The sequence below is a fragment of the Gadus chalcogrammus genome, chromosome 1, assembly GCF_026213295.1.
Source record: "Gadus chalcogrammus isolate NIFS_2021 chromosome 1, NIFS_Gcha_1.0, whole genome shotgun sequence".
NCBI classification, from domain to species: domain Eukaryota; kingdom Metazoa; phylum Chordata; class Actinopteri; order Gadiformes; family Gadidae; genus Gadus; species Gadus chalcogrammus.
The window spans coordinates 20,201,310-20,213,225 of record NC_079412.1 but is presented as its reverse complement, the minus strand read 5'-3'; the positions used below and the strand labels follow the sequence as shown (position 1 = coordinate 20,213,225).

Genomic DNA, 11,916 nt, shown 5'->3' with positions numbered 1-11,916 from the left:
AGATAGGGAGGAGGAGGAGGAGGAAGAGAGAGAGAGAGAGAGAGAGAGAGAGAGAGAGAGAGAGAGAGAGAGAGAGAGAGAGAGAGAGAGAGAGAGAGAGAGAGAGTGATGAGCGAGAGAAAGAGAGTGATGAGTGAGAGAAAGAGAGAGAGATCTCTGAATGCAGTGTGTCTGAGGGTTCATGTTGTAATTGCTTTCACTGAAACCCTGTTATATGACGGATACATGCATAGATTTTGCAGAGGACAGAAACAGACAGAGCATTACTTAACAGAAAGAGATGCTGCACAGAATGCTCACCCTGTTATGGTGTTCTGCTGTCTTGGTAATTTTGAATTGATTTATATTAATAGTGTTATTATTTAACCTATAGTTATACATACATGCAAGGTGTACTCAATAAAATGAGATGTTTTAACCTTAATATTGATAACAATAGTAGCATAATTAATGATACTCATAACAATATTATAACAATTATAACAATAATAATAACATATTATTAATATTATTATTATTATTATTATTATTAATAATAATAATGGTAACACACTTTATAATAAGTTGCCATAATAAATAGCAAACTAGTCATTACCTAACCCTTTTTTAATATTTGTTAATTGTAACTAAAATATCAATTAAAAATTGAAATGCACAAAGTAGACTACTTTTCCTTGAATACTTTGGTACTTTGGTCAGGGAACCAAATATCTCAGATTATCAAGCAATTCCCCTCAACTCCTGATTACAACAATCGATCGTCGACAGGTCGTTCTGACATGCAGCCAGAACGAGCAACATTAACCACCTTCAGTTATCCTTTTAAAATCAATGACTACCATATCATTTGTTCCACCAGTTACAAGACATTCACCATCACAAACTGACAGCGACGGAGCCTCAGCGTGCAGACACAAACCGAACACGAATATGGGTATCGCGTAAACTAGGACCGTTACTTACCGTGGTCTTTGATGGGTCTGATTGAGTCAAACTAGTGTTACTCCGAATGTTCCACTTCTCGCATTGTCCCTGGGAGACCTGGGCATTACCGGGGGTCCAGCGCTCAGCCTCCGCGTCCAGTCTCCACACCACAGTAATGGAGAGATGACGGGAGGCGGTCCTACTTTACTACACCGCCGCCCTTAACTTTCCTCCCCGTATACATCACACACACACACACACACACACACACACACACACACACACACACACACACACACACACACACACACACACACACACACACACACACACACACACACACACACAAACACACACGCACGCACTCACGCACATACACACGCACACACACGGAGACACGCACACACGCACGCACGTACACACACACACACACACACACACACACACACACACACACACACACACACACACACACACACAAACACACACACGGACACACACACACACACACACACACACACACACACACACACACACACACACACACACACACACACACGGAGACACGCACGCAGAGACGCACACACACGCACACACACACACACACACACACACACACACACACACACACACACACACACACACACACACACACACACACACACACACACACACACACACACACACACACACACACACACACACACACACACACACACACACACACACACAAGTGCTCTGGCCTTTGGTCAAAGTATTGGTTGAATGATCTGCACTAACACGTGGTATATTATCCTATTTACGCCCTAATGTGAAGCCATTGGTCGTTAAAACCAATCGTTAAAAAATTGTTATTAAGAAAAAAAATCGCAATGCTTTCATGGCTTATGTAGTCACTGACATGCTGTTTTACTCATGGTTAGGATAATAATTAATAAAGAAATAACCCCATTGAGGTATTTCTGAAATGTAGCGTTTTCTCTGGACCCTTATAAACACAACACAAACATGATTCTTCGATAACTATAGACTATTACAGCCTACTTAACGCCCTTACATATAAACATGAAGGTCAGAACATCCCAACAACGAACCATTTGTGATTTACAATCAATTAACTTATCACAAAATAAAATAATCCAACCTAAATTTTATATGCTCTGTAAGGTGACCTTGGGTGTCTTGAAAGGCGCCTCTAAATTAAATATTATTATTATTATTATTATTATTAAATGGGAAGAAGATGCAACATTGCCATCTGCTGTCAAATGTTGTCTGTATACATTTGACCGGTAAAACTATTTCCGTCGGCCGTGCTTAATAATTATATCTTCTATAAATAGTCATGATCGGATCAGTTGTAAACACAACCGCTCATCACAGCGGGGGCCGCGAACGGACGGGATCCGGCGTGACAACTGGTCCGACCTATGGCCGAAGCACGCCCTCTCCGTCCAATCACAGCGCCGCGGGGCCGAGAGCACGCCGCGCCGCGGCCAATCAGCGCTCCGCTAGGATCGAGCACGCGCCCCACCTTGTTTCGGTCACGTGACACGATTACGAAGATGGTGGAAGTTTCTTCGTGAAGCCCAGAAAGACCCCAAAACAACCAGGAAATTAGGGGTGAAAGTTGACTACAACGCCACGTATCGGGTTCAAACTCGCCCACCGGACACGGGTAAGCGTTGGGTACGGGATTGGTTATTGATCGGCAGCTGTATCGCCTCGTATCGATCCCGCCGGGCTTTTAAAAGCAGCCGTGATGATGACTCCTCGGCTAGCCCCGGTAGCTAGGCTAGCAGTGGATCAGATTCAACACGTACAGCTCAACCTCTAGCTCCAAAACGGTGATTCCTATCCCCACTAGACGGGTGTCGTGTTTGGTGCCGAACACCTTGGTTCGGGCGTGAGTTGCTCATGGGCTCCCATCACTCCTGGAGACATAAGGGTGTTGTTTATGTAATCCTGGTTTGAGTGTGTGTGTGTGTGTGTGTGTGTGTGTGTGTGTATATGTGTGTGTGTGTGTGTGTGTGTGAGAGAGTGAGTGTGCATGTCTGTGGATTTGGCTGTCACAGTACACAGCTGTTTGAATAAGTGATACGGTGGTGGATGTGGTGATCAACGAGGGTGAGATGAGCGTTTGCATGGCGGCTGGTTGGAGCTGGATGTCAGATGTCAGCCCCCCAGTGTGTTGTTATTGTGAAAGGCCAGTTCGACTCCATTCAGCAGAACGCAACATGTGACAGCACATGAAGTGGCTGAGGAATAGTGATCGATGTGTTCTTCTAACGTCTGGTCGATACACATAGTCACTGTCACTAGTAGTCGCATGGTACGCAACATGTGACAACACATGAAGTGTGTGTGTCATGGAGATAGTGATCAAACTGTTGTTCTAACAGTGTATTCCGTCTGGTGGATAAACACAATTCGGTCTCTGGTTTCAGGTTGATCTCATACCGTCCCTCTATTGACGCAACAATACTGGGCCGAGAGAGAAGTTACAGAGCTGGTCCGACATGTTTTGACCTGAGCAGAGATGTAATATAAGATGTATACGAATATGTAGAGGGGATCTTTTTCTCAATGCTTCTCGATTGTCAACGTTCAATGACTAATTTATATTTGCATTAAAAGTGCGTATCTGTTGGGGTCTAATCAGGCGAGTGGCAATGCATCTAATGGAGACGGAAAATCGGAATGTGTTGCCTACAAAATCGGAGGTTGGAAGTGGGCACTCAAACTGTTGATAATATAAGTTATTGAAACCAAATCGAAATGATTTTAGACTAAATAAAATGCTTGTAATGAATCGTCTTGTCTATACCAGCGTATCTTAAATCTAAGCAATCCCTCAGCCTCATTATGCCCGCTTGTCAGGCAGATAAGTCAACCGAGTCACAATGAATTATTGACCGGGACCAGGGAAAGTTTACCCACAACGCTGGACTCTTCTCCTCTGCCACGCATATGTCAGACGCTGTGGAGGGAGAGGAGCCATGTATTATTCACCCTCTACATCAGGGGAGAGCGCCACCAGACCCAGCCAGGGAACGCTCCGGTGTGACGCCGCAGCGTTTGTTTATGTCGGGGTCTTCCTTGGCTGGCTCAGAGTTAAAGCTGGGGTAGGCGATTTGGAGAAAACAGCTAGATTTTTGTTAGTAGCCAACTGAAAAACAACCCAGCCCTCCCTTCAGGCCCACCTCCAAAGCCACTCCCCCAAAACGTGTGACGAGCTTGCTAGCTTTAGCCGGCCACTCTCCTAAAACGCTCGACTAGCTTGCTAGCTTTAGCCGGCCACTCCCCTAAAACGCTCGACTAGTTTGCTAGCTTTAGCCGGCCACTCCTCCAAAACGCGCGACTATCTTGCTAGCTTTAGCCGGCCACTCCTCCAAAACGCGCGACTATCTTGCTAGCTTTAGCCGGCCACTCCTCCAAAACGCGCGACTATCTTGCTAGCTTTAGCGATAGATCTGCCTAGCTTTGTGGTAAACCACGGTAATGCGCAAAATCTGGCTTGGTAGACGGAAATACAATCGTTTTTTTGGGCTGGTTGAAGTGATCGGAAGGGGCTATGGAGGCCCGCGACAGCCGAAAATTAATGATTTTTCAATTTATTTATTGAAACGTCTGGTTATTTAGACTCAGGGAATTTTAGTCTGAAAAAGAAAATCCCTCGTTGTTAATTAAGGATCACAAAACCTGTTGTTTTGTGATGTAGAAGACACTGCTAAAGGTATAAATAACGACGCCTAAACAAACCATGCACGTAGCATGGTATGTACAATAGCATCAGCCCATATCACGTTTAAATGCGCTGTTCAGCTGATACAAAAGGACCTTCTCCATCAGCGGTGCCGACCTTTGACCTTCAGAATGCCGTGTCATTTTACTGCCAGTGATTGTGTGTTGGCACTGGCCGATTACACCTCATGGCACTCTATGGCATCGAGACAATGATAGGCATGTTTATCTGCGTACTCTCCGGTTACTGGGCTTGAGCTCAATGCCTCTTCTCAAGAATAGTTTTCTGCTGTTGGAACACCCTCCACCCCCCCCTCACCCTTTTTCTTCCCGTTAACATTAATATTTTTTTTGAATGAGAATGATTTGCATTTAACTAGAGGAGACCCGTTCTAGTTGCTATGGAGACTTGAAGCACTTCACTCCTGAGGGCCAATAAATTACCCATATGCAGATGCTTAGACAATGGCGACGTATGCGGCGATGTAAGCTGTATAATTTGCTGTCAGGCGTCTGGCTCGAGGACTCCTTGGCAGCCGTTGGCTGAAGAATCCCATGGCAACCAGCTTGATTGACAGCGGCCTACCACCACCACCACCACCTCCACCACCACTACTATGGTTCTGGCCTGGTTACTGTAAACTGCTCGTGTCCAAGTGGAGCCCACACCCCCGGCTGCACCCCTTTGCTCCTCCTGCTCATATTGGCACTAGATTAGTCTCAGATCCAGAAGTAAGACTATAGGCTTTATCTTCTTCTGATGGGAACCTGTACAGCGCCTGAGCTGGAAAACAGAGCGAGAGGGGCAGAGAGAGAGAGGGTTTCCTGTTTGGTGACAGAATTCTTCCTCCAAAGCGAAACTCATCGGTGAGTGGCAAAGGGAAACTCATCGGTGAGTGGCATTAGGCACTTTCCGATGACGATTTTAACGAAAGTTTTCCGACGGGGGATGGATTCTAAACACTCGCAGACGCTTCATATAAAGACGTCGGTGTCATGAGACGTGACGTTTTAGCTTGTCATCCGACGACACCGGCCACCGGACCACTGATGATGTTCACCGGCAGTGCTGAGGGAGTTTCTGTTCGCGGTGGGCCAAGGAGCGATACCACCACGATGGGAGCAGGATCCTGTCCCTGCAGTCATCAGTCCTCTCCTGAGGGCAGAGATGAGCGGTCAGCCCCGTCCCGTCTGTGGTGGTTAAAACCAGTCGGGTGGCTTCCAGTGGTTATCGCTTCCATGTAACCCACGGCAACCGGTCCCCGCCCCCCCCCCCCAGCAAACAACTGAAGCAATATTGAAGCAAAATGAACTGAAAGGTCCCGGTCACTCCTCTCGTCAGACTTTAAGTGTAAAGCTTCAGTACGATGTGTGTGAGACCAGTGTTAGCTTGACGGTTACCCTTAGCTGTCAAGCTGTGGTGTGGAGACCTAGCTTGACAGTTGACATCACCCTGCTGCGTCAGCTTGTGTTGTTCTGATCTTCCAATCTGCCGGCATTTAGATTCCTGTAAACAATCAAAGCGGACGGAATATTCCAGATGCCTGGGGAGTGACTCAGCCCGTACAGACGTACCTCAGTCATCATGGCGTTTGCTCGACACCGATAAGCTGGTCGTGTCTCACGGTCGCCTGACGTCCGTGTTGTTGATATAAAAGCTTGTATTTCTGTTGGGTCGTATAGCTGTAGTGTGCTTGAGATAAGGCAGACGGCGTGACTGGCTCTCTACCGTCAACTACACTCTATCCACCCAGCTTGGGAGCATCAAACACACACAAAAGGAACGTCAGCATTTAAGATTGGGCGGTAAACCAGTGCAATCTGCTTTCCTGCAGCTTTATTCTGAAGCATAGAACCAATGTGTTGCTAACGCTAATGCTAATGCTAACGAATTGTTCTGTGCTACAGGCCCTCTTCCCAGCCCTATGTCATGGCGAGTGGGGTCGCCATGCCGGGTCATACCAATGGCTACCCTATGAAGGCACAGCTACAGATCCTTGGTAAGATTTAGCTCATAGACTAGCCGATAGCTTAGCTTATACCTATTCGATAGCTCGGCTAGGAAAGGTCTCGCTGGTGTTTCTATGTACAGAATGATGAATGGTTTTCACTGTGTCTGTGTGGGTGTTGGTGTTTTTGTGTGTGTGTGCTAGCCAGCCAGCCGAACTACATTCACCTTTTGCAAACCGTTTATTGTTTTTTTCTCTTTTTTATTTTTATTTGTCTTTAATACATTTCATTCAAACGCTCATATATTGCCTCCATCCGTCTCCCTCCCCCTCTATCTGACTCCCTGCTCTCTCTCGCTCTCTCCCTCTCCCTATCTCTACCTCTCGCTCTGTGTTCCAGTGCTGTCTGCGAAGCTGAAAGAGAACAGGAAGAACTGGTTCGGTCCCAGTCCCTACGTGGAGGTAACGGTGGACGGCCAGTCCAAGAAGACGGCCACGTGCAACAACACTCACAGCCCCAAGTGGAAGCAGCCCCTCACTGTGTGAGTCACGCACGCATGAGCCAATCACAGGGGGGTCCCCATGGGAGGTCAGCCAATCACAGGAGGGTACCCAGAGTGACCAGGGACAGGGCTGTGTGTGTGTGTGTGTGTGTGTGTGTGTGTGTGTGTGTGTGTGTGTGTGTGTGTGTGTGTGTGTGTGTGTGTGTGTGTGTGTGTGTGTGTGTGTGTGTGTGTGTGTGTGTGTGTGTGTTCTCCTATTGTCACAGTAGTAACGTCAGGCTGGTCTCATGGGGAGTTACGTTTTTATGGAAACTTTGTTTCACATTATTTGAATGTTTGTTGAAGCACGCTTTGACCCCGACTGGGAATGTTGAATATGGGGAAGTAGTTCTCCAGTAACTGTGTGCAAGACTATCCTGAAAACCAGATTGAGCACTCCGGGGGGAAAAAGTGCTTCGTGTCCAAATATCAATGGCACATTGTGGCGCTGGTCTCAGATGGCTTCACCCTATCTCAGTGTTCCTGTCCCACGGTGGACAAAGCCTGTGTTCAGCCACGGCACAGCCATTATCTGAGTCCTGCCGTGTGATTTACATACCCAGGGTGGGGATGGCACCGCAGGTGCGTCACCTGTGACGGCTCACCCTCAACCACCTCTACCGCGGCACCGACACACTGCTGTCCTCTCCTCTCCATGGATGTCCGTGTGTTGTCTCCTCTCCCCTCCCCTCCTTCTCTCCTCTGACGCTTGATCATATGAACATCCATGTGTGGTCTCCGCTCCCCTCTCCTCCCCTCCCCTCCCCTCCTCCTCCTCATTGATTTTGGGTCATATGAACCTCCATATGTTGTCTCCACTGACCCCCTGCGGTGTGGCCTTCCAGCCCATCAGGTCAGGCCTGTTGAGAGGGGTGCGGGGGTGCGGTGTCCGAGGCCAGGGTAGCTCGCTCCAGAACCCCTGTCGTCCTGGAGATGGATGGTGGGGGGGGAGGAGGGGGGATAATCTAGTGTAAATCTGACTTTAAAAGGAAAGTATTTATGAGCTGGATCGGGTTGGGGAGGGGAGAGGAGCTGGAGGACAGAATGTGTGGGGTGGGACTTGATGTGCCCTTTTGAGGAGCGTTATGGAGAATTATCTCAGAGGAAGAGTTAGGGCGAGCCACCTTTTGTTGATATCCGGTGGACCTCTGGCCTAATGCTCTCGACGTAGTTCCTTCTGTTCTTTGGAGAGGAGCTCTCTGCCCCACCTCTCGATTATAGTTCTGTTTTTGGCACCCATGGAGCAATGTGCTGCTTCTTCTTTAGCAGGAAGTCGTGGCTTGCCAATCATTCTTAGTAGTGACTCAACCCTCTGGCTTTTGTAAATCATATTGTTCCCTCTGTTGCAGCCTGTGGAGAGGGAGAGGGAGAGGGGGAGAGGGGGAGAGAGAGAGAGAGGGAGAGAGAGAGAGAGAGGGAGAGAGGGAGAGAGAGAGGGAGAGAGAGGGAGAGGGGGAGGGAGAGAGAGAGAGAGAAATTAAAGACAAATAAAAAGAAGAGAGAGAGGCGGGAAGAGATGGGAGGGAGGGAGGGAGGGAGGGAGGGAGGGAGGTAGGGAGAGTTGTAGAGACCAAGAGGCCGGCCGTCTCTCAGAGAATATATCTTGGTCTCATCATATCCACACACCAGGTGTACTGTCCACACACCATTAAATGTAATGCTAGCCTGTCCGGGCTGGGCAGTACCTCCTGGATACTGCTAGGGTTTCAGGGGGGGTCCAATAGGGTTGATCCAGGAGATATTAACACGTGTTTACCAGGGGCTAGCGGTTGGAAACTGAACCCCACAAATGTGTTCGCCTGGCCTCACCCTGGCCTTCTGGCCCTCATAGTGGGGGGCATGTTGTACCAAGACTCGGACTGCTACAGAACAGACGGGCCCCCTGGGGGCAGTGTGTTCTGTAGTGTCAAGACTCAAGACTCAAGACAAGCTCAATCGTAGATTGCATGTTGGTTTTGGGGAAGCTACTGTCAATCTCTTCAGCACAAGATCGATGGGCCTAGTTCAAATGACTCTGTACGCAATTGGCTGCTTTCCGTCGTTTCCCTGTCGTCATTGTGTTATACCACATAGCGTGCCAGGGGGAGAAAAAGGCCAGCTTGGTGATTGGCCCCCCGCAAAAACGTATCGAAACTAGAAAGAAATGTGTTGCTCTTCTCCAGACCCTTCTGAAGGGCGAACTCAAATCGCAGGCAGAACGGCCGGGTCTACCCAGTCTATCGTCCTGTTACTTAATGGAGGCACTGATTGTATTTTGTACGTCCTTGCACTTGAAAATAGTCCTCAGGATTGTGTAGCATCTTCTCCTCCTAGCTATCTTTGTTGTGTACGGGGAATGGGTTAACCTAGTGATGGTTAGTGCTTGGCACTTGGATCTATGAACATCCTTACCGTACCGACCGCGATATTTCGGTGTTTCTCTTTCTTCTGACAAATGTACTTATTGTAAGTGGCTTTGGATAAAAGCGTCTGCTGAATGCCCTGAATGTAAATGTAGTGTCCGGGTCATGGTGGAACGCGCCCCTCACTGTTCCACCATGACCTGGACCAGCACCTGTTCCCGGGTTGCCAGGTGCTGGGCTCTGGACGCCCGTCACATACGGAACGTGGCCAGTCTGTGGCCTATCTGTGGCCAGTTCACAGATATATCTGATCAAGCCTTTAAGGATGCTGTCAGGTTGAATTTAGGACGTTTGGCTATCGAACCCGGTACCTTTTCAGCTGGCATTCCACATCCTGACCACTCGACCATCCTCCCTATGGATCTGAATGTTGTTGGGTGTGTGGTGGGTTGTCACCCAAACCGGGCGACGTTCAGTTCCTCGGGGACTGTCAAGCCAAGCTTGGCTAACGTCTTGAGTCAACACCGTTTGAATGCTAGCCAAATGTTGTTTGCGCAAACGGCAAAGTGATTTCATTTATTACACAGCATCTCATGATAAAATATCAAACAATAGCTTAAATTCAAAACCTTGGTTGCACGGAAAGCCAGCCCTATCGTTATTTATGTTTTATTTTTCTTCTTTTGAGTAGTTATATTGGGAGGGCATGGTACCAGAACTGCCAGGGGATTACGGTTAGATGCCCATTGGGGACCCATTCAAATAATGTATCCACTCATGGTATTTTAAGAAACTTTGGATGACAAATCGAAATGTAATCATAAAGTGCTTTTTTTTGCAATAAAAAGTGCTTCAGGCAAATAACACAACAAGGACTGTGTTCAGAATGATCTGAGTTACATTTATGAAGAAGAATTAAAGACAATTACGCTCAGAGTGATTCAAAGAATCATGTGTTGCTCCTCCTCCTCCTCCTCTCTATGATGATTTGTCACATGAACATCAGTGTGTGTTGTCTCTTCCTCTCCATCGATGCTTGGTCATATGAACCTCTGTGCCTTTGTCTCCCTCTCCTCCTCCTCCTCCTCCTCCTCCTCATCGATATTTGGTCATATGAACCTCTGTGGCTTTGTATCCTCCTCCTCCTCCTCCTCCTCCTTGTCCTCGATGCTTTGTCATATGAACCTCCTGTGTCTTTGTCTCCCTCTCCTCCGCCTCCTCCTCCTCCTCGATGCTTGGTCACATAAACCTCTGTGTCTTTGTCTCCCTCTCCTCCTCCTCCTCCTTCGGGGGTCTGCAGCATCGTGACCCCGTTCAGTAAGCTGGTGTTCCGCGTCTGGAGCCACCAGACCCTGAAAGCAGACGTCCTGCTGGGCCTCGCCACGCTGGACGTCAGCCACACCCTCCAGGCTAACCAGATGAAGAGTGAGTGCAGCCACACGCCTCGTTTGTACGCACGTACGTGTGGGGTCCGATCCCCCAATGTCCGCAGACTACCAGTGGACGTTGACCCTGAAGGACATAAATAGGAATCCATTGAGAGTTGCTTCGGATAAGTGTGTGTGTGTGTGTGTGTGTGTGTGTGTGTGTGTGTGTGTGTGTGTGTGTGTGTGTGTGTGTGTGTGTCTGTGTCTGTGTCTGTGTCTGTGTTGCTCCTTACCATGAGAGTAGTTGAAGGAGTAGTGTAGGGACTGTGACACACAGCGTGAGAGCTTCAGAGCAGATGGAATACATTGTGTTTGTGCTCATGTGATTATCTCTCACTCTCACTCCCTGGGTGGGTGAAGGCCAGCCCTGTCACTCTCTCTGACTGTGCTTGTGAGTCTGTGTTGTGCAATGCCAAACTGTACTCCGAGACCACCCCCCCTAAGCCCTCTGATGGCATAAAAACATGATATGAAAGGTAACACACACACACACACACACACACACACACACACACACACACACACACACACACACACACACACACACACACACACACACACACACACACACACACACACACACACACACACACACACACACACACACACCCCAACCATGCTCCCCGACGGTTCTGGTGTCTTCTTTGTAAACCATCTACCCCGTGGAACCTTCCAGAACAAAGTCTGCTCCTAACGTCAACAGTGCACTTTGAATGCCTCGTCACGAACGCCTATCAACTGGTAATAAATATAATAACAATCTTATAAATGCGAGCCTGTTTTTGTTTGACTATGGCCCGGAGGGAACCTGAGCCTGCAGCTGTCCTGTCTGGCCCCAGATCAGCTGACACCTCAGACCACGTCAGCTGACTCGCCCTGCAGGTTTATCTTTTTTTTTTTTTCCTGGCGTTTCAGAGTTTGGCTGAGCTGATTGAAACGGTGGGAGCAGACACTGAGTAGCTATTTACCGGCGGAGGTGGAGGACTTT

General features: G+C 48.2%; 1 protein-coding gene and 1 long non-coding RNA gene across 2 annotated transcripts in view; one reads left to right on the top strand and one right to left on the bottom strand.

The window, feature by feature from the left end:
* LOC130391490 (uncharacterized) overlaps positions 1-1,151 on the bottom strand; it is a 14,438-nt gene extending 13,287 nt beyond the window's left edge. Inside the window, exon 1 of the long non-coding RNA XR_008896905.1 lies at positions 964-1,151. This is a non-coding gene — a long non-coding RNA (uncharacterized LOC130391490). The remainder of the gene's footprint in view (positions 1-963) is intronic.
* Positions 1,152-2,451: 1,300 nt separating this feature from the next.
* Positions 2,452-11,916, top strand: part of itchb (itchy E3 ubiquitin protein ligase b) — a 28,094-nt gene continuing 18,629 nt past the window's right edge. The window contains exons 1-4 of the mRNA XM_056589212.1: positions 2,452-2,602; positions 6,577-6,668; positions 7,018-7,159; positions 10,802-10,926. Coding sequence (XP_056445187.1) covers positions 6,599-6,668; positions 7,018-7,159; positions 10,802-10,926 — 337 coding nt within the window. The 5' untranslated portion in view covers positions 2,452-2,602; positions 6,577-6,598. The remainder of the gene's footprint in view (positions 2,603-6,576; positions 6,669-7,017; positions 7,160-10,801; positions 10,927-11,916) is intronic.